Source organism: Delphinus delphis, chromosome 12 (genome assembly GCF_949987515.2).
Source record: "Delphinus delphis chromosome 12, mDelDel1.2, whole genome shotgun sequence".
Lineage (NCBI taxonomy): Eukaryota > Metazoa > Chordata > Mammalia > Artiodactyla > Delphinidae > Delphinus > Delphinus delphis.
In genome coordinates this window covers 6,199,909-6,223,594 of record NC_082694.2, presented here as the reverse complement: position 1 = coordinate 6,223,594, position 23,686 = coordinate 6,199,909, and the positions used below count along the sequence as shown (strand labels likewise).

Here is a 23,686-nt window from a genome sequence, read left to right as displayed (position 1 = left end):
TGTTATTTTTCTCTCTCTGTTTAGTTTTGAAGAGTTTCTAATGCTATATCTTGTAATTCACTAAGCTTTTCTTCCTGCAGTGTCAAACCTGCCATTAATCACATCCTTTTTTTTTTTAAAGCCAGCATTGTAGTTTTCATCTCTAGGGGTTTGATTTAGGATTTTTAAAATAATCTCTTTCATTTCTCTACTCAACATGCTTGATCTGGCCCCTTGAACAAGGGGAAAACAGTGATAATAACTATTTTAATTTTTTCCATCTATTCTCTGTGTCATTTATGGGTCAGTTTTGATATGACTGATTTTTTTTCTCTTTATTATGCTGCCTCTTTGCATGCCTAGTAATCTTTGATTGGATGCTAGATATTGTAGATTTTACCATGCTGGGCATTGGATATTTTTTTTATTACTAAAAACGTTCTTGAGCTATGTTCTTTTACAGGGTTGTTACTTGGAAATAGTTGATCCTTTTAGGTCTTGCTTTTAAGCTTTGTAAGTCAGGAGCAGAACAAGGTTTATTCTAGGCCTAACTTGCTCCATCTACTGAGACAAAACCCTTCTGGGTTCTCTACCTGGTGCCCCATGACTGATAAGATTGTCCATTCTGGCTGTTGAGAACAGCCACCATTCCCGGCACGTGTGCGCTCCGGGCATCATCCACTCTAATTCTTGTGGCAATTTTCACTCTGGCCTTGGGGAGCTTTCTTTCATGCTTCTGCTAATTGATACTCAGCTGAAAACTTGAGGGAGATCCTGTAGACCTCCAAAGCTTGCTTACTCTCTGTGTGCAGCTGTAATCTCGCTGGTACTCTGCCCTCCACTCTCTTGGTTGACCTGGATTCCCTGCTCCATCTCCTCAACTCAAGAGAGAACACTGGGTTTTGCCTGCATTTCCTCCCAGCAATGTCAGGGCCTAGAATTGCTCTCTACACAGTAATTTGGGAAAACCCTAGGGCTCGCCTCCTTTGTGTCCTTCATTCCCTGACGTTCGATGTCTTGAACATTGTTATTTCATACACTTTGTGCATTTTTTAGTTGTTCAGGTGGGAGGGTAAATAACGGTTATTCCATCTTTTTACTGAAGCAGCCAGCAGCCAGTGTCCTGCTACCTTATCCCCAAGTTTTAGCTGAGTAAAGAGGGGAGGAGAGAGGTTAAATAACTTGCTCAAGGACACAAGTAGTAAGTGACATCCTGGATTTGACTAGAAATCTTTTAGACTTCCAAGATGATTCTCTCAATCATAAGGCTACTGACACTCTCACGTATAACACAAATTAATGTATTTAATAGTTGGTGTGTTTATATTTAGATATTACATTAAGAAACTGACTAATTTCTTACAGAAATGACTTTCCCTTTCTCCCTTTTAAAGATAAATGTGTGGAACGTGAAGAGGAAGTTATTTTAGTTTCGTCTGCACATGAAATTGATGCTCGTTCATGTCCTCTTATCCTAAGTGAACACAAAGGCCCTATAATTTGGTATAAAAATGACAGCAAGACACCTGTATCTACCGAAAGAGACTCCAGGATTCATCAGCACAAAGATAAACTTTGGTTTGTTCCTGCGGAAGTAGAGGATTCAGGATATTACTACTGTGCAGTGAGGTAAGAAAGGAATTAATATGTTACAAACGTGCGTTGTATGTACCTGCAATAGTTAAGGACAAAAATCTTCTAATAAACCTATTTTGATTTATTTTAGCAATTCAACTTACTGCCTCAAAACTAAAATAGCTGCAGAGTTTGTACAGCATGAGCCTAACTTGTGTTACAATTCACAAGCCGTCTTTACACAGAGACTACTGATTCCAGGAGATGGACAACTTGTATGTCCTTATTTGGATTTTTTCAGAGATGAAAACAATGAGTTACCCCAAATACAGTGGTATAAGGTAATTTTATATTACATATGGCATTCTACTCATCTAGCAAATAAAATAGTTTTCTATCACAGACAATAGGATGAATCTGCAAAGCGCTTTTTCCTTTGGCATGTTATTTTGCCTGAGTGGTGAAATTTAATAGGATGTTTTTAAAAGGTTTCACATTTAATTTGCAGCTTAACTAAAAAGACGTCATTTTTGTTTAATAAGGTAGAGCTGAGAAAAGTATAGTAAAAGATGTTTAAAGATAAGGATGATTATAAATTTAGGGTTTTTAAGAAATAACTATTTGTTACAAAGATACTATTTTGTGTTTTATTACAAACATTAAGTGGTCCTTGGATAACCTAGTGGTTCCTCTAACTGTCTGAAAGGCAACTGGCCAGCACTCCATGGAATACATCATATTCTGGTATCTTTGATCTACCTGGCTTGTTGGAGCTTACATGGAGAGTCATCTTGTAGAGGTTAAAAAATACAAAATAATATCAGTGAAGAATGGAAGTATAGCATTACTAAGCAGCTATGGTGTTAGCATTCTTTCCTCAAGTTTGTCTTCACTTGTCTTCAAAGTGCAAGCCTCATAGGCATAAAAATGTAAATCCTGGGAATGTAATTATGACTTTGCAAAAAAATGCAGTATTAAAACTTGTATGCAAGGAACCTTTCTATTCGTATACGTACGAATATAAATATGAATTAGTGGTTTTCAATACTTCCTTCCTCTCCCTCTGTTTAGGACTGCAAACCTCTACTTCTTGACAACATAAACTTTGTTGGAATAACAAATAAACTCATCATCACGAACGTGACTACGGCGCATAATGGGCACTATACGTGTCATGCATCCTACGCACACTTGGGAAAGCAGTATCATGTCACCCGGGCGATAAAACTCATTACTCTAGGTGGGTCAGAGCTCCAATCCTAGGATTTTAAATCCAGGAAGGCCCAGAGACCATAACTCTAATATCACCTTCACTGTCTATGGAGGGACTAAATCCAAGAGAAGCTTGATGACTTGCCAGAGGTCACCTGGCTTTAGTTTAGTTTTTGTTGTTACGTGCTATGTATGTGTTTCTCATTTCTACTTCAGAGGCAGTGCTGATCAAACAGACAAGGATGAGCTATGTGTTCCAGCTGAACTCGGAGCACGTTCTTTGGCCTGGCTAGAGCTGCTTCTCCAGAGGGTTCTCTGGAGAGGCACTGGAGGAACGACAGTTCTGAGATCCCTCACTTGGGCAGTCTGAGTGTCTAGCCATCACTGGCGTGATGGATGGATGCTAATGAACTTTGGCACAAGTTACACTCTTGTTAGATCTCTGTTAGTCCAGTCGCTTAACTTCTCTGAGGCTGTTTGCTCCTCTGTAAGAAAATTCAAGCTTCCAAGCTTGCTGCAAAAGCGAGAGATCAAGTGTGCTCAGCTTGCGGTCCTGTGCCTGGGGCCAAACAGATGAGAAATGAGTAGGTGCATGACGATTATTCTTGTTAGTTTTCCTGAGGCTTCTATTAACCATATTTCATATTAAAAACTACAACAAAATAAAACCAAGGCACTCCTACAAGTTACCCAGGGATGGGCAGAATGCTCAACCTTTCTGTAAATACCAGGGTTTTCTAAGCTTTCAGTAAGATAAGAACAGAGTTCGTTTAACCAGGACTTTGAAAGTCAAAGCAGTCTCTATCAGTAATTACTCTGGGGCAACAGGGATAAACAGGGCCTATCCCAGGTAAACCCAGATTATGATCACTTTTCAGAGAGCTATGTTTTCTCAATTCTACAATAATTCATTTTTTCTTCAAAGGTTAACTTTATTGTCTCAGAATCAATTCCTTCCCTACATCCTACAAGCATCAATGACTCGTAAATTTCAGGAGTCCTTGAATCACAACCATCCTGAGTTCCTGAGCAGCCCCTCTCTGGTCATTGTGGAGCTCTGATTTGTTTTCCTTGGGGTACTGCAACCAGACCAGCAGACCAAATTTTAGGGAAAACAGGCACTACAGAGTTTTAAAAATAGGCCAAATGGGTTTTAAATACTTTCTGCCATCCTTTCTGATCCCTTAGAATCCCATAGAAATAATATACTTAATCAGATGTGAGGTTGTATTTTGTTTTCTTCTAAAGGTGGATTTAGAAATATTTATTGGGCATCTACTATGTTTCAGGCACTGTTCTAGGTATACATTAGGGAACAAAGGAGACAGTATCCTGCCCTGATGGAGCTAACATTTTTTTTTCTTTTGACTGTGGCAGAATAAATACTGGGCATTCAAATTCATAGTTTCTCAGGCTTGGCCCCAGATAGGTCAGATTAATTTCTGGAGCTCCTTAGTATTTTTATGCTTATTTTAATAAATTATGCCAAAATGTTTGGCATTCTTCAATAATGGTGGCTTTCACTCTTGGGTCATTGTGAAAATTACTAAGTACAAGCACGTCTACCAATAGATGGCCTTCTGGTTAATAAGTCCCTTTCCACAACGACTCGTTTTTCCTGATTTGCATGAAGAGGGGCACTTGTCTGGAGCCCCAGGGCCTGGTGACGTGCGGGGTGTTTTTTGCAGCACCAAACTCTGGGTTCAGAAGGGCCAACTCTGTGGGTTCTGCTGTGGTCTCTGTGTCAGCCTCCTACCTTCACCTCTGGCCTTCTGTTTCCTGCTATATATGCTTTGGCCAGTAGAGGGAATATCGGGCAGATGCCTTGTAGTATATTTTTGGTAGATTTTGCCAAGTGTGGTCATCACTTGAGATTCTGGTCTATGAGAGACCTTATGGATGTTTTTCTTTCAGTGAAATCCAGGAACAAGAGACCTGAGATTGTGAGTCCAGCTAATGAGACGATAGAAGTGGTCTTGGGTAAGTGGGCTACAATCAGGATATGCTGAAATCAGTAGTTGTTGCACTCGAGATTAAGATAAACTACCTTTACTGCACACAACCTAAGCACACAACCTAAGCTGTTTAGTGGATATATATCTAAAGTTAGAGGGAAAGTGGCACAGATTATGTCTTAAATGTTTCTTTGGATTTCTTGCCTCTTACGGCAAACATCTAGCCATGTCTGATTGGCCCACCCTTACTTTCCTATGGACGCTTATTACTGGTGAAGCCATCAGCCAAAGACCAAGTTCAGGGACTTCCCTGGCCGTCCAGTGGTTAAGACTTCGCCTTCTAATGTAGGGGGTGCGGGTTCGATCCCGGGTTGGGGAACTAAGATCCTACATGCCTCGCGGCCAGGAGACCAAAACATAAAACAGAAGCAACTTCAATAAAGACTTTAAAAGCAGTCCACATCAAAAAAATCTTAAAAAAAAAAAAAAAGACCAAGTTCAGTACGCCTAGGAATAGGAAATGTAACTTACTTGGCGCAGGATGGAGTTCTTATGATCAGAGTTAAGCTTTTAGGTAGAAGAAGAGGACTACAGGCCAAAAAGACAGTTATTCTAGAAAATTATTTTTCCAAGTTAGTGATAATGTTCATTTTAAGAATGAAGATGTAACACGATAAGCATTCAGATCTAAGCTATGCAATATGATAGCCACTAGGCATGTGTGGCTACATACGTGTAAATTTAAGGAAATTTATTTAGTTTAATTAAAAATTAGTCCCTCAGTCAAGGGCTGAAGAGTGACATGTGATTAGTGACTACGTATGGGACAGCACAACTACAGAACATTTTTGCCAACGCTGAAAGTTCTGTTGGAAACCACCGGTCCAAACATAAAAACAGATTTTTGTATCAGAGGATCAAAAATGAGGCTGGCATATAGAAGTCTGTAATAGTAACTGCATGAAGACAAAGAGCAATTGTACAGAGATTAGAAGGTAAAATGTGTGACCTCTGAATTCTGTACTTGGCCAAGTTGTTCTTCGTGGTGGAAAGTAATATAAAGACATTCGTAGATGTAAACAAAGATGTGAAAATTTTAAATATTGTCCCGTAGAATCCAGAGCAGTGTTTCAACCCTTTTTTCCCCATCATTGCTCCCCTGTAGCGCCTAACAAGCCATTTTTTCCCTCATACTCGTTAGTTGCTCAGGTATTTAATACCCAGATGTGCACTGTGGCACTTTGAAAGGCCACACACCACTGCAATAGCTAAGCTTCTCTTGCTCTCCTCGCCAAGACACACATTTCGCCCTGTTGAGAAAGCATGCTCGAGGAATGTACACGTAGAGCTCTAAAGCCTAGATTGGATCTACAAGTCTAAGAAGTTCACATTAGGAAATAATAATTTTCATATATCACATTGATCAGAGGCCTGATCACCGTGGCATATGAGTATCCTATAATCAGACATTTATTTGATAAGATTTCATATTAATTACCAATAAAATGACTTAGAAAAATAGGAATTGAGGGATACTTTCTGCACTTAATAACATCAATTCAAACCAATCGTCACCAACATTTTTAATGGTGAAACACTATATAGTGTTAAACCTTCTACAGGTCTAGGCCTTGACGTGTTCCAGAAGTGCCCACTAATGCAAAGATAAAAGAACCAAGGCATGCTGACTGTAGGGGAGAAAAGAACTGTATTATTTTCAGATCATATAATGATGTATCTACAAATATTATTGTATTGACCAGATATAAAATTAATATTCTAAAATATTAGACTTATTTAGCAAAAACCAAGAAAATGGGAAAAGAGATCCTATTTGCAACAGTAAATGCCATAGACATGTCTATAAGATAGCTTAGCAAAACCTTTAAAAATTATATTGGATTTATAAGGAAGAAAAAACCAACCAAACAAAACCCCCACAAATTCTGACCTATAAATCTCAAAAAACTGGGAGATTTAAAGCATACATTCTTAAAGGGATGGGGAGATGTTGTCGGCAATGGGGAGAAAATTGGTTCTTAGGAGGTGAAAAAAATCTAAATCAATAGATATAGTGTATATCTGTGGTATTAAAAATTCACGGAGAGTTAGGCAACTGGGATAAAAAAAATCCAAAAAAGCTCCAAAGGGAGCAATAAAAACAATCTCTCAAGAAACACAAATTTAAGAAAAACTGTAGTAAGGATGTGTGTTTTTCCTATATGAAAAACTGGAAATTGTAAAGATATGGACTCTCAACAGTAAGTTACAGTTTTAATGGAATTCCAATAAAAATATGAATGGGCTTAAAAATTGTCAAGTGATATTGAAATTCACCTGGGAGAATAAAATGCTGAGATTACTAAGATAATACTGGGAAGAAAAGCTAAATGATATGAATATTTACCCTAAAACTGCAATAATTAAGAGTGTGGTACCCCTGGCGCCAGTATACACATTCAGATCAACCTAGAAAGTCCCAAATAATTATTTTATAATTCTTACGTAACTGAGGAAGAGATTTATTATTCAGTAAGAGATTCTGGAATTATCAGTCAACTATTTGGATAAAAACATTAAGTTAAAGCTTTCTCTCATACCATACCCAAGTTATATTCTAGACAGATTAAAGAACTAAAACACTCAAACTACAGCAATGCAAACATCATATATACCTGAAAGAAAAAAGTACATGGAATATTTTCCTGATTTGATGGTAGAGAGCTTTTCAACAACAAAAAAAAATACTGAGGACGTAGTATAAAACAATTGTAAATTTGGCCAAATAATAAAAATATATACACTAAAGAATTTCCATAAACAGCAACAAAATGAAAACAAGCTCTGAAAGATATTTGCGGTAGTTTTCATGTATGATAAAGAGTTACTATCCTTGATAATTAAAGAGCTTCCATGCATCATAAGGTTAATAATATGAGAATGCAGCTTAGTAATGGCCATTAGGAATAATAAGCAATTCTTCTCTTAAAAATTTATTTGTTCTATTTATTTTTGGCTGCGTTGGGTCTTCGTTGCTTTGCGTGGGCTTTTCTCTAGTTGCAGAGAGCAGGGGCTACTCTTCCTTGCGGTGCACAGGCCTCTCACTGCGGTGGCTTCTCTTGTTGTGCAGCACCAGCTCTAGGCACACGGGCTTCAGTAGTTGTGGCACATGGGCTCTAGAGCACAGGCTCAGTAGTTGTGGCGCACAGGCTTAGTTACTCCGCGGCATGTGGGATCTTCCCGGATCCTGCATTGGCAGGTGGATTCTTAACTACTGTGCCACCAGGGAAGCCCATAACAAGCAATTCTTAAAAGAAGGGCAAATGAACACTAATTCACCATGAGCTCAAGAAATGCAGATGAAAATTTAAATGGAATTTTTTTCTTCTCTCAATTGGCAATGACTAACCAAAAACACTTGGTATCTGGGGCTTTCGGGGATAAATGACTCTTGCATACACTGCTGGACAGAGTGCAGACTGGTGTAGTCTCCCTTGGGACAGGGCGTTTGGCTTTTAAAAGTGTGTCTCTCTTTTAACTCAATTCTTCCAGATTTTTATTCAGAGTAATACTTCAGGATATGTACAATGTTGACGCACAGGAACATTCATTGGAATGTTAATCATAATAATGGAAAATAAGAAACATTATGTTTAGCAATAGGAAAGGAATTCATCGTAGTATGTCTGTATGATGGAATAGTAAACTGTCATGAAATAGCCTATTTTGGAAGGCTAATCACGTGAGCCGAAATTCTCAATGTACAATAATTACAAATAGTAGACAACGACACCCCATTTTAAAAACTGCATACGTACACAGAAAGGTAAGGAATGAGCTACGTAAAGTTACTAATAGTGCTTATCTCTCGGTGGTGGATATAAGGGCAATTTCTTCTTTTTGCTTTCCTGTAATTTAAAATTTTTGTTCAACAGTCATTTATTAATCTAGATAGATCAGGTGAAAGTCCATTAATGTTATGATTCAAAATCCATTCCTTTGCAGGATCCTGGCTCCAACTCATCTGCAATGTTACCGGCCAGTTAAGTAACTTTGTCTACTGGAGGTGGAATGGGTCAGGAATTAAGGAATATGAGCCTATGATGATGGAAGAGTTTACATAGTAAGTATGCCAAGAGCCAGACATTTTGGTATTAAATTCCATGTCATACGTTATATAACCGTTATGATTGAATCTAGTGGCCGTGATCGAGTTGGTCATTGATTGGTCCTTAACCCTTTGCTGCCCATATTGAGTTTTGCTAAGCTCAGCAGGATTCATAAGATCTTGTCCAATGAAGGTGACGATACATGTCATTACGGTACAAATTCCAGACCCCTTGGAAGGCTTTCTCTTAAATTCAGTTAAAAATGTTGCAGCATTCCCATGAAGCAATTGTCCTGAATTATCCTTCATGTCATTCCATTTTTAAAGTAGTTTAGAAAAGACCCATTAATTGTGGCCAAGAATCAGGCACTCCCCTGCTCAGGTCTCTGATGGCGTCCTATTACTTCTTAGCATCACCTGCAAACCCTTTCCCATCTGTCCCAATCTACCCTTGTTTCATATATTCTTCGTGCCCCATGGAGACCAGAATGCCTAGGTCCCCATTTTCCTTCTTGGAAGCTGGTAATTTTAATTTTATTTCTCTGTGCTACTGAGTCTTTTACTAACAGTGGTCTTAGGGCTATGAAACATCAGATCAGTCTTGCTAAAAGCCTGATTCTTATACCTGTGCTTAGGGCTGGTGATTATTTCTGCTGTAATGATAAACCAGGGATGCTTATCGTATCTATAATTGATGCCATTTATACAATTTTGTTACTCTTTTGAACAGCGTGCAGAATCCTTTAAACAAAAGAAAGAGTGCGGTCATCGCACGGCTTAATATTACAGCAGTGGAAAGTAAATTTTTTCTACATCCATTTATCTGTTTAGCCAAGAATACAGAAGGAAGGAGTACAGCATATATCCAATTAGTACATCCAGGTAAACAACACAGCTGTTTATTTGAAATGCAATTTTGTTTTCCTGCAGTAAGATTTCATGACCTTGAGGTTTACAATGCTATTTCCTCTGCCCAGAATGCTCTTAGATTCCTCTTAACCTGGGGACTGCCGTTCCTTTTTCACTTCCCAGCTGAACTATATCTTCTTCTAGGAGGTTGTGCTGTCCTGCTGCCTACTCTTAACCCCTCTCTCTGCCCCGTAGAGCCTCTGCTATGCATGTCCATATCTATCTTCGTTTTCTTTACTTGAATATAAATTCTGTGATGTTGCAGATAATTACTAATCGTTCTATTTCCAGAGCTAATAGAGCTAATAGCAACTTAAGTCTGGTCATCCTCGGTACCTAATCAATAGTTTTAGGTAAAGCACTACATGATGAATGCACAGGGGAAGCCTAAATATCCACTTTCCAGACAGGATGTCAGAAGTTACTGGTTTTCATGAATTCTGTAATCAAACACAATATTGGCAGTATTTGTGTTTCTGCTCACTGATTCATTTTTCTGCCTCACTTATTCTGCCATTGATCCCTTCTACTGTATTTTTCATTTAAAGTTATGGTATTCAACTCTGGTTGCCTCTATATTTTCTAACTTTGTGTTCAGAACGTCTTATAGCTTTTTGCTCTGTGCATCCATTCTTTCCCCAAGTTCTTGGATCATCTTTACGATCATTATATTGAACTCTTTCTTGGGTAGATTGCCTGTCTCCACTTCATTTAGTTGTTTTGCTGGGGTTTTATCTTGTTCCTTCGTCTGGAATGTATTCCTTTGCTGTCTCATTTTGTTAACTTTCTATTTGTATTTTTATGTATATGGAAGATTAGTTATGTTTCTTGGTCTTGGAGAAGTGGCCCTCTGTAGGGGATGTCCTGTGTGTCAGTACACTCCCCTCTTGCTACCCAGTGGCCTGGGACCAGCTGGTCCCAGGGTAGCTTCTGACCTGTTTGTGTACTCAGTTCCACAGGCTGTGGGATGATAGTTTTCTTGCTTCTGGGGGGTGAGGCTGGTTTAGGGGCTTATGCAGGCTTCCTGGTAGGAGGGGCCAGTGCCTGACCACTGGTGGGTGCCGCTGGGGCTTGGCCCTCTGGGGGGCAGGGCCGTGTCAAGGGGAACATCTAGAGCTGGCTGTGGGCTCAGGAAGTCTTTAGGCAGCCTGTCTGCTGATGGGTGGGGCTGTGCTCCTGCCCTGGGTGGTCGTTTGGCCTGATGCAGCCCAGCACTGGAGCCTACAGGCTGTTGCAGGAGGCCAGGTCTCGGTGCCAAAGACCCAAGCAAGATATCTGCCTCTATCAAGAGTTCACGCAGATGAACACTCCCAGATATGTCTGCCACCAGCTTTTATGATCCCAGAGAGAGCCACAGCTGCCGCCTGCCCAGCAGACCCTCCAAACCAGCAGGTAATGACTCCTATGGAGTCACTGCTTTTGCCCTGGGTTTTGGTGTGCACAAGACCTTGTGTGCCCTCCAAGAGTGGAATCTCTTTCCCCCAGTCCTGCGGAGCTCCTGCAGTGAAGCCCCATGGGCCTTCAAAGCCAAATGCTCTGGGGGCTCTTCCTCCTGATGCCAGACTCCTAGGTCAGGGAGCCTGATGTGGGGCTCAGAGTTCTCATGCCTGTGGGAGAACTTCTGCAATATAATTATTCTCCAGTTTGTGGGTTGCCCACCCGGGTGGTATGGGATTTGATTATATTGCGAGTGTGCCCCTCATACCATCTCATCATGATTTCTTCTTTAATTCCTTGGATGTAGAATGTCATTTTTGGTAGGTTCCACTCTTTTATAGATGGTGGTTCAGCAGTTAGTTGTGATTTTGGTGTGCTCGTGAGAGGAGGGGAACTCAAGGTCCTTCTACTCTGCCATCAAAGGCTTCAGTGATTCCTCATGGCCTACTGGATATTTCAAGCCTCTTACAGACTCCTTCAAGTGTTATTCAGCTTTCTCCCCCTCCTCATTTCACTGATACTCTGCAGCATTTGCCAACTCTCCTTAAAATTCTGCTCTTTGCTTCTTGTACTTTCTCTTACTTCATTGTACCCTTATTTCCTTTGCTGTCTCCTTTTCTTTTTCATTGCACTAAAATTATTTTCCTCACAATTTCACCATTAGAGTTCCTTATTTGCCCCATTAATAGTCTGTAAAATTGGTCTTGAGACCACTTATTTTCAGAATCATATAGGTTGCTTTTAAAAGTTCAGACTTATCAACCTACATGGGGCTGCAAAGTTAGATTAGGAAGACCCAGTGGTGGAAGCCACTGCTAAAGAACAGAAAAAAGAATGAGAAATATGAGGACAGTTTACAAGACCTTGGGGACAATGTCAAATGCACCAATTATAGGGGTCCCAGAAGAGAGAGAGAAAGGACCTGAGAAAATAATTGAAGAGATAATAGCTGAAATTTTCCCTAACATGGGAAAGTAAACAGTCACCCAATTCCAGGAAGCACAGAGAGTCCCATACAGGATTAAAATCAAGGAGGAACATGCTGAGACACATGGTAATCAAACTGACAAAAATTAATGATAAAATATTAAAAGCAACAAGGGAAAAGCAGAAAATAACATACAAGGGAAACCACATAAGCTTATCAGTTGGTTTTTCATCAGAAACTCTGTAGGCCAGAAGGGAGTGGCACTGTATTTTTACAATGATGTAATGGAAAAACCTACCACCAAGAATAATCTACACAGCAAGTTTATTCTTCAGATTTGATGGAGAAATCAAAAGCTTTACAGATAAGTAAAAGCTAAAAGAATTCAGTACCACCAAGCCAGCTTTACAAAACATGCTAAAGGAACTTCTATAAGCAGAAAAGGAAAGGCCACAACTAGAAACAAGAAAATTATGTAACGGGAAAGCTTACCAGTAAAGGAAAACATACAGTAAAGGCAGGAAATCATAGACACACAAAGATATGAAAACCAGTAATCATGAGGAGAGTACAAATGCAGGATATTTAAAATGCATTTGAAATTAAGAGATCAGCAACTTAATACAACAATGTATATATATAGCCTGCTATACCAAGACCTCATGTTAACCACAAACCAAAAATCTACAATAGATATACACATAAAAAAGGAAACTAACACTAGAGGTAGTCATGAACAAAAGAGGAAAAGAAAAAAAAAAGTCCTACCAAAACAAATCCAGAACAATGAACAAAATGGCAATAAGAACATACAGACTGGCTGAATGGATACAAAAACAAGACCCATCTATACATATATCATCTACCAGAGACCCACTTCAGATCTAGAGATATATACAGACTGAAACTGAGGGAATGGAAAAAGATATACCATGCAAGTGGAAATCAAAAGAAAGCTGGTGTAGCAATTCTCATATCAGACAAAATAGACTTTAAAGACTGTTACAAGAGACAAAGAAGGACACTACATAATGATCAAGGGATCAATCCAAGAAGAAGATTTAACAATTGTAACTATATATGCACCTAGCATAGAAGGAGCACCTCTATATCTAAGGAGAATGTTATCAGCTATAAAAGGAGAAATTGACAGTAAGGCAATAATAGTGGGGGACTTTAACACCCTACTTACATCAATGGACAGATCATCCAGACTGAGCATCAATCAGGAAACTCAGGCCTTACATGGCACAGTAGACCAGATGGACTTAATTATAAGAGCATTCCGTCTGAAAGCAGGGAATACACATTCTTTTCAAGTGCATATGGAACATTCTCCAGGATAGATCACATGTTGGGCCACAAAGCAAGCCTTGGTAAATTTAAGAAAATGGAAATCATATCAAGCATCATTTCCAACCACAACACTGAGATTAGAAATCAACTACAAGAAAAAAACTGCAAAAACCACAAATATGTGGAGGCTATGTAATATGCTACTAAAGAACCAATGGATCACCTGAAGAAATCAAAGAGGAAATAAGAAAAAAAAACCCTAGAGACAAATGAAAAAAACATGTCCATCCAAAACCTCTGGGATGCAGCAAAGGCAGTTCTAAAAGGGGAGTTTATAGTGATACAATCTTAGGAAACAAGAAAAATCTCAAATAACCTAATCTAATACCTAAAGTAACTACAGGAAGAAGAACAAACAAAACCCAAAGTTAGTAGAAGGAAAGAAATCATAAAGATCAGAACAGAAGTAAAGAAAATTGATAAACCTTTAGCCAGACTCATCAAGAAAAAAGGGAGATGGCCCAAAGTAATAAAATTAGAAACAAAAAAGAAGTTACAACTGACACTGCAGAAATACAGTGTCATAAGAGGATCATAAGAGACTACAACAACTAGCTATATGCCAATAAGATGGACAACCTAGAGGAAGGAACACTTCCAAATGCATTCTATGAGGCCCCCATCACACTGATACCAAAACCAGACAAAGATGCCACAAAAAAAGAACACTACAGGCCAATATCAGTAATGAATATAAATGCAAACATCCTCAAAAAATACTAGCAAACCAAATCCAACAATACATTAAAAGGATCATACACCATGATCAAATGGGATTTATCCCAGGGATGCAAGGGTTTTTCAGTATCCACAAATCAATCAGTGTGATACACCACATTAACAAATTGAAGAATAAAAACCATATGATCATCTCAATAGATGCAGAAGAAGCTTTTGACAAAATTCAACACCCATTTATGATAAAAACTCTCCAGAAAGTGGGCATAGAGGGAACATAATAAAAGTCATATATGACAAACCCACAGCTAACATTATAATCAACACTGAAAAGCTGAAAGCATTTCCTCTAAGATTTCCTCAGGAACAGTACAAGGATGCCCGCTCTTGCCACTTTTATTCAACTTAATTTTAGGATTCCTAGCCAGAGCAATCAGAGAAGAAAAAGAAATAAAAGGAAACCAAATTGGAAAAGAGGTAAAACTGTCACTGTTTGCAGATGACATGATACTGTACATAGAAAATGCTAAAGATGCTACCAGAAAACTACTAGAGCTCATCAGTGAATTTGGTAAAGTTGCAGGATAGAAAATACACAGAAATCTCTTGCATTTCTATACACTAACAATAGATCAGGAACAAATTAAGGAAACAATGCCATTTATCATCACATCAAAAAGAATAAAACACCTAGGAATAAACGTACCTAAGGAGGCAAAAGAACTGTACCCCGAAAACTATCAGACACTGATGAAAGAATTTGAAAATGACACAAACAGAGGGAAAGATATACCATGTTCTTAGATTGGAAGAATCAATATTTTCAAACTGACTGTACTACTCCAGGTAATCTACAGATTCAATGAAATCCCTATCAAACTACCAATGGCATTTTTCACAGAACTAGAACAAAAAATTTTTAAATCTCTATGGAAACAGAAAAGACCCTGAATAGCCAGAGCAATCTTGAGAAAGAAAAACAGCTGGAGGAATCAGGCTCTCTGGCTTCAGACTATACTGAAAAGCTACAATCATCAAAACAGTATGGTACTGTCACAAAAACAGAAATATAGATCAATGGAACAGGATAGAAAGCCCAGAAATAAACCCACACACCTGTGGTCAATTAAACAAAGGAAGCAATAATATACAGTGGAGAAAAGACAATCTCATCAATAAGTGGTGCTGGGAAAACTGGACAGCTACATGTAAAAGAACATTCTTTAACACCCTATACAAAAATAAACTCAAAATGGATTAAAAACCTAAATGTAAGGCCAGATACTATAAAACTCCTAGAGGAAAATATAGGCAGAACATTCTTTGACATAAATCACAGCAATATTTTTCCCGATCCATCTTCTAGATGCCAATAAAAGCAAAACCAAATGAGACCTAAGTAAACTTTAAAAGCTTTTGCACAGCAAATGAAACCATAAACAAAGTGAGAAGATGACCTATAGAACTGGAGAAGTTATTTGCAAATGATGCCTCTGACAAGGGATTAATCTCCAAAATACACAAATAGTCATACAACTCAATAATAACAAAAAAACCCAATCAAAAAATGTGCAGAAGACCTAAATAGACATTTTCCCAAAGAAGACGTACAGATAGCCAACAGGCACATGAAAAAATGCTCAACATCACTAATTATTAGAGAAATCAAAACTACAATGAGGTGTCACCTCATTCTTGTCAAAATGGCCATCATCAAAACATCTACAAATAATAAATGCTGGAGAGGGAATGGAGAAAAGGGAACCCTCATATGCTGTTGGTAAGATTGAAAATTGGTACAGCCACTATAGAGAACAGTATGGTGGTTCCTTAGAAAACTAAAAATAGAGTTACCATATGATCCTGCAATCCCACTTCTGGGCATATATCCAGAGAAAACTATGATTCAAAAAGATACATGCACCCCAATGTTCCTAACAGCACTATTTAACAATGGAAGCAACCTAAATGTCTATCAACAGATGAATGGATAAAGAAGATGTGGTATATATTTGCGATAAAATGTTACTCTGCCATAAATAGAATAATTCCATTTGTATCAACATGGATAGACCTAGAGATTATCATACTAAGTGAAGTAGACCAAACAGAGAAAGACAAATATATGTTATCGCTTATATGTGGAATCTAAAAAAAAAAAAAGATACAAATGAACTTGTTTACAAAACAGAAATAGACACACAGACATAGCAAACAAACTTATGGTTCCCAAAGTTGGAAGGGGAGGGGGGGATAAATTAGGAGTTGGGGATTAACATATATATACTAATATATATAAAATAGATAACCAACAAGAACATACTGTATAGCACAAGGAACTATAGTCAATATTTTGTAATAACCTATAAGGGGAAAAAATCTGAAAAAGAACATATATATATATATATATATATATATATATATATATACACATCTAACTGAATTATATATTTTATTTGTATATATAACTGAATCACTTTGCTGTACACCTGAAACTAACATGACATTATAAGTCAGCTATACTCCAATAAAAAAATCTTAAAGTGTTTGTGAAATATTTTAAGGTAATTTGTAGTTGAATTAAAATACGGTATTTATGAACGTGTACATGGAAGAAAATCTAAAAGAACCTATGGACAAACTATTAGAATTAATAGCTAAATGAATTTAGCACGATCACTAGTGTATATGTTTATATATAGTATTTCTATGTATTTCTGCAAATACCAACAACAAATAGAAATTAAGTTTAAAAAATAACATTTACAGTAGCATCTAAAATTATCAAATATTCAGTATATAGGAATAAATCCAGCAACAGCTGTTCAAAATCTGTGATACAAACTAAAAATACATTATCGAGATAAATTAAAGACCTAATAGATGGAGGGATATACGATATCCACGGATTGAAAGACTGAAATACTCAGTATTATAAATATGTTAGTTCCCTTCAAATTAATCTACAGATCCAAAACAGTTCCAATCAAAATCTCAGCAATATTTGTACAGGTGTGGGTGGGCATTTGTGTGGCATGTTGTTGTGGGCACGTTTATCCTAAAGGTCATATTGGAAATGTAAAGGGCCAAGACTAGTCAAGGTGGTCTTGAATAAAAACAACAAATCGCGAAGATTTACACTTCAGATATCATGATCTTGTACAAAGCTACAGTAATTAAGACTGTAAATGTGAACTATCAGTTGGGCCAATCGGATATTGATCTATCTTGAGTTCCACTTCATAGCCAGTTCAACTGCAGAAGGATCAATGACTGAAATTGGAAAAGCAAAATAACAGAGCTTTCTGGATGCCTCCTTGGCCCTTGACATTTTGAAGGCTCCTTCCTTCTCTCCTCTCCTCCCCCTTACCTCTCCGCATGAACTCCTCTGCAGTCATCAGATGAATAACTAGCCTGTGAAGCTGGGAGGATGTGGAAGTGTGAAACACTGTCTGGCATCCCTAAACCCTTTTCTCCTTTCCTCCTGTCTTCAGCTTGCTCCACCTGACTCTCCTACTTTTGTAGAACTTTTGTAGGTTCTTGAGTGACTCTGACTTTACTCATAGTCCTATGGAGTGCTCTATCCTATGGTCTTTGGTATTTTTTCTATGTTATTACATACGACTTATGTGAAGATTTAATACAACGCACCTTAGTTTTATACAGTATCCATTCTCAATGCCTTTGTACATTAGTATTCATTAATAAAAGATGATAATGAATGGGTTAATACTGTCTGGGATTTGGGATTACAGGCCAATCCCAAATATGGTTTCTCTGGGATGATAATGTTTAATTTGCTATGCTCAATTTTTAAATTCTTTGGGTTCTAATATTTTTTCCCCTCTTTTCTGCTGTAGTCCCTGACTTCCAGACGCCCACAATTGGTATATTTGTCATGTTAACATTGGTAATTACATGCTCTGTTTTCATCTATAAAGTCTTCAAGGTTGACATTGTGCTTTGGTACAGAGATTCTTTCTATGATTTTCTCCCCAAAAAAGGTACAATTTTGTATTCTATGCAGTATTTTCTTGTTGGGATAGTTAAGAGATGTAAAAGCTAACTAAGAGGGGTTTTATTTAAATTTTAAAATGAAATGTGGCATATACAAAATAACATAATTATACATAAATATAGTTTCTTAACCAAATAGACTGAATAGTATTATTTTCTAAGTTACTGCTCTGGTGTTCATCATGGTGGGATAAACAGGCATTTAGAGCATCTGCTGATAAATCCAGTTATTCAGAAGCTGTGGTTGAGGACTTGCTCTGTGCTGGGTAGAACACAGATCACCCCATGATTTGCCATCAAATGGAAGAAATGATGTAATTTTCAGGCATCAGGGAAGCACTCTCTCTTTTGTTTAAACCTCACAGAAAACTAATACTACACTAATATATAGAAGGAAGAATGGATAGCATTCAGGGCTTAGACGTTTGGGGAAGATGAGAACAGTGAGATAAGGGTAGAGGGTAGTTCCATACTGAGGGGTAAAGAATGTTTGCATATGAGGGGACCATCGAATAATATAAGAAGAACTTTGTAGTAAAGCAGAATAAATGTAAACTTGTAAGAAGATGAACACTTTAAAAAGGCATTATACTTTTGGTGTTGTTGCTTCATACCATTGCACACAAAATTAATAATTCACTATGAAATGCATGTTTGCGATACTGACTTTACCAAATCTCATTTTTTTTTCTTTTGGTTCTAAATATATTGCATTTTCTCTTTAGCTTCAGATGGAAAGACGTATGATGCGTACATACTATGTCCAAAGACCCCTGGGGAAGGGTCCACCTCTAACTCAGATATTTTTGTGTTTAAAGTCTTACCTGAGGTCTTGGAAAAACAGTGTGGATATAAGCTCTTCATCAGTGGCCGAGATGACTATGTTGGGGAAAGTATGTATGCAGTGGAAAAAGTAATAGTCTTGTAAAACTAATTTAATTACTAAACTTGGGTTCCCTCTTTCTGGGTGTACATATCTGACAATTTTAAGAGCCTCTTAAGTGGTGCATGATGACGACTTTCATATTAAATGCAAAGTGTTTACTTTTCTCATATTCTTTTGGGGCAACAATTAACTAAGTTTTATTTCATTTTGGAAAACGTAACTAGTTAGATCCAGTAGTTACTTTACAGCTGATGGTAAAATAGGAGTGATATAGATCCAGTGGTTTAACAAGAAAGTTTATAAATTTCTACTTAAAGTACTCTGACCCCTGCTCACCTTTTGTGGGTCAGTTTTTGATCTATTCTATAAAATGAGAAACTCCTTCAATCTTAGGTAAGGCAAGAAAAAAAGAGCATTAGGAGACATAGGCCATGGGGTGGGAAGAACCTTGAGGGGTTTTGGTTCTGGAGGGAATGATTGTAAGTTGAAAGTTTACTTGCTGTGCTCCGTGTTTTTCAGGCATTGTGGAGGTTGCTAATGAAACCATAAAGAAAAGCAGAAGACTGATTATCATTTTGGCCCGAGAAATATCAGGATTCTGCTGGCTGGGGAATTCATCTGAAGAGCAGATAGCCATGTACAACGCTCTCATTCAGGAAGGAATTAAAGTTGTCCTGCTGGAGCTAGAGAAAATCCCAGACTATGAGAAAATGCCAGAATCCATTAAATTCATTAAGCAGAAACAGGGGGCCATACGCTGGTCAGGGGACATTAGAGAAGGGTCGCAGACTACGAACTCGAGGTTCTGGAAGAAGGTCAGGTACCACATGCCGGTCCAGCGGCAGCCGCCTTCAGCCAAGCACAAGCTGCTGTCCCCGGCCACTCAGCGGGACTCTAAGGAGAAACGGCCACTGGAGGTCCACGTGCCCCTCGGGTAGCAGAGAAGCTTGGTCAAGAGTTCCTTGGTGATTCCTGTCTTCAGGCATTGCAGGCGGGGCTGGGCCTCACTGACTTGTACAGTCATACCACACACCTGTGTAGTCCCTTATCCCTGAGGTCACCTAGAATTGGATTGTTAAGGGAGCAGTAAGTGGTGACAGTTGCCCTGTGGCCAGGGCAACTCAGAGCAGAGGGCTTGGGAAGTCCTTTAACAAGGCAGCAGATGCCCTGTCTGAATGTTTGAACTGCTGAGAAAAGGCACTGAGGCGGCAAACAAGAGGAATGAACGTGCAGGAAATCCCTTCTATAGACAGCTTTAGGAAGTCACCCACAGTCTGAGGGCAGGGCTGTGGCCCAGTCTGGGGACAGCAGGGTCACTGGTCCTCGAGCGGTTCTCTTGGACATTGCTGCAGGCACAGTGAGACCCGTACTTCCCAGGGAAATTAGACGCATTCTTGGAGAACTTTCCATTTGCCTTGCACTTCCCATACCCCTTGACGGCTGGCAGTCACTTTCCAAAGATGGAATTTTACTTCACAGACCTTTAAAACTGTCATTTCAATGAACAAAGGAATTCTCCAGTATTAGAAGGGTTTGCAATAACCTTAGCTTTCTGCAGGAGAGAGAGAATTTCAAGAGCAAGAGTTGCAAAGAATTGATCCACCTCTTAATGCCTTCCCCCTGGAATGACCATTCGGTTCCACCTTATTCTTCTGCATTTTACTTGACTCGTACCTTCTTTGGAAGGACAACTTCCAAGTCACCTCCTCCTTATACTCTGTCATACACACACGGCCCCAGATGAACCATCTTTCCCACAATGCTGCTGTGATCTCATCCTGTCCTTACTAGAATACTTCCACCGGCTCCTCCTGGTTCAGGAGCTAAAGCCCATGTTCTCCCACTTAGCATCTCACCACCCCAACACAGCTGGACCCCTCTTGGTCCTGCTCTGCGAATCCAAGTTGTACACCTTCATACCTGCCCCCAGTGCCCCTCCATCTCTGCCTCTCCTTCCTGTCTCCTCACGTTTTCTCCAGCTGACCAGAATTTTACTGAAACTCAAAATTTACTCCAAGTCACTTCCTCCAAGAGATTTCCCCAAGAAACTGCCCTAAGGCACTTGCTCTCTTTTTCTCAGTCTGATTGTACTTATTGTTGGCTGTCACTTTATGGGAAGTTTGTTCTGTCTCCAGCTAAGGAGCCCTGCTCTCTGCAGGAGAGGTGTGGGTGTGTCTCTTTGTCAGAGGTGCCTTCAGAAGTAATTTGCACATATAACAGATTTGTGTAATGCTTTATTGTTTAAAAATGTCCGCAGATTATCTTATTTAATTTTTGAAAATCTCTTTTAAGGTTTCCTCTAACCTCTTTCCTTTCAGGCCTTCCCCATTAATTAGATTTTACTGCACTATCTGATGGTAAATTTTTTGTTTGTTCTGGTCAGCCTAACTGTTTAAGTTTGCAAATGCAATGAAGTGTTTCATTTCCAGTTGTTAAAACTGGCTTAGCAGAATTTTTATTTTCCCCCTTCTGCCTCTATTTTATTTGCAATGAAAGAAAGGGTATTGAGCCATTTTTTCAATGATATTTTTTGTAAATTATATTTGTACTGGTTAATGATGAAGCGTTTTTAAAAAACTTGTTTGTATAATTCTGTAGCAGATACCAAATATTTTTATATAGTAAGATGCCAGATTCATGGACAGCACATATCATTGATCAATGGACTGTATTTATTTTCCAATAAAATTGTCAAAACCTGGTATTGACCGTTCTCCTTCAAATCTGTTCCTTTGCCGGCCCTCTCCTGAGTTTACTTGCACACTCCCAGGTCCCATAGAGGGTGAGGACACTCTGCCTGGGGAGGTCAGAGACCATTAGCTAACCAATGAGGGCTGATTCCCCTTTGTAGCCCCAGCTGTACTCCATCTGTTTGCTTGCTCCTAAAATGGATTAAAATGTGAGTCTTATTAACCCTTTACCAGTCCAAAAACTGGTCAGGGCAACCATTGTATAGACTTTTACATTTTCACCAGAAGGCCAAGACCCAGCTCTGCCCACCAGTGGGCAGACACTGGCCCCTCCCACCCAGAAGCATGAACAAGCCTCTAGACGAGCCTCACCCACCAGGGGGCAGACACCAGATGCAAGAAAACTACAGTCCTGCAGCCTGTGGATATGAGTTCCCCAAGCACAGGTCAGAACCTACCCTGGGACCAGCTGATCCCTGGCCGTTGGGTGAAGAAAGGGAGTGCACTGATGGGACACATAGGACATTCCCTACAGAGGTCCACTTCTCCAAGTTTGAGAAACATAACTAACCTTCCACATACATAAAAATGCAAACAAATTTAGATGAAATGAGAAGGCAGAGAAATATATTCCAGATGAAGGAACAAGATAAAACCCCAGAAGAACAACTAAGTGAAGTGGAGATATGAGAAGTAGTTCAGAGTACTGATCATAAAGATGATCCAAGAACACGGGAGAAGAACAGATGCACAGAGTGAGAAGCTACATGAAGTTTTTAACAAAGAGTTAGAATGTATAGAGACAACCAGAGCTGAAGAATACAAAAACTGAAATGAAAAATGCAGTAGAAGAAATCTATAGCAGAATAAATGAGGCAGAAAAACAGTAAGTGAGCTGGAAGACAGAGGGGTGGAAATCACTGCCACAGAACAGAAAAATGAAAAGAAATGAGGACAGTCTAAGAGACTTCTGGAACAAGGTTAAATGCACCAACATTTGCATTATAGAGGTCCCAGAAGAGGAGAGAGAGAAAGGGCCTGAGAAAATATTTGAAGAGATAATAGCTAAAAACCTTCCGAACCTGGGAAAGGAAACAGTCACCCAAGTCCAGGAAGCACAGAGAGTCCCATACAGGTTTAACCAAAGGAGGAACATTCCAAGACACACAGTAATCAATTGAACAAAAATTGATAAAGGAAAAATATTAACAGCAACAAAGTAGGATATAAAGGAATCCCCATAGGGCTTCAGCTAATTTTTCAGCAGAAATTCTATGCCAGAAAGGAACAGCATGATATACTGAAAGTGATGGAAGGGAAAAACCTACAACAAAAATACTCTACCCAGCAAGGTTCTCATTCAGATTTGACAGAGAAATCAAAAGATTTACAAACAAGCAAAAGCTAAAAGAGTTTAGCATCACCAAAGCAGCTTTACAACAAAATGCTAAAGGAACTTTTGTAAGCAGAAAAGGCCACAACTAGAAATGAGACAATTAATGAAATGGGAAAGTTGCCTGGTAAAGGCAAACAAACAGTAAAGGTAGGGAGTCATCCACACACAAATATGATATGAAAAACAGTAATTGTGAGAGGAGAGTACAAATGCTGGATAGTTAAAATACATTTGATACACACTACTATGTATAAAATAGATAACAATTGAGGACCTACTGTATAGCACAGGGAATTCTACTCAGTACTCTGTAATGACCTATATGGGAAAAGAATCTAAAAGAGTGGATATATGTATATGTATAACTGATTCACTTTGCTGTATAGCAGAAACTAACACAACATTGTAAATCAACTATACTCCAATAAAAATTAAAGAAAATAAAATGCATTTAAAATTAAGAAGTGAGTAACTTAAAACAATCATGTATATACAGAGATTGCTATACCGAAATCTCATGGTAACCACAAACCCAAAATCTATAATAGATATACACACAA

General features: G+C 38.7%; 1 protein-coding gene across 6 annotated transcripts in view; it reads left to right on the top strand.

Moving 5' to 3' along the window:
• Positions 1 to 21,737, top strand: part of IL1R1 (interleukin 1 receptor type 1) — a 154,635-nt gene extending 132,898 nt beyond the window's left edge. For 5 of the 6 annotated variants that reach the window (XM_060027228.1, XM_060027230.1, XM_060027227.1 and 2 more), the window contains 9 exons: positions 1,374 to 1,608; positions 1,706 to 1,895; positions 2,626 to 2,794; positions 4,681 to 4,746; positions 8,727 to 8,844; positions 9,560 to 9,711; positions 17,998 to 18,141; positions 18,880 to 19,047; positions 19,560 to 21,737. In XM_060027228.1, coding sequence (XP_059883211.1) covers positions 1,374 to 1,608; positions 1,706 to 1,895; positions 2,626 to 2,794; positions 4,681 to 4,746; positions 8,727 to 8,844; positions 9,560 to 9,711; positions 17,998 to 18,141; positions 18,880 to 19,047; positions 19,560 to 19,978 — 1,661 coding nt within the window. In that variant the 3' untranslated portion in view covers positions 19,979 to 21,737. The remainder of the gene's footprint in view (positions 1 to 1,373; positions 1,609 to 1,705; positions 1,896 to 2,625; positions 2,795 to 4,680; positions 4,747 to 8,726; positions 8,845 to 9,559; positions 9,712 to 17,997; positions 18,142 to 18,879; positions 19,048 to 19,559) is intronic. The other variant, XM_060027231.1, reaches the window with a different exon arrangement.
• The last annotated feature ends 1,949 nt before the right edge of the window (positions 21,738 to 23,686 follow it).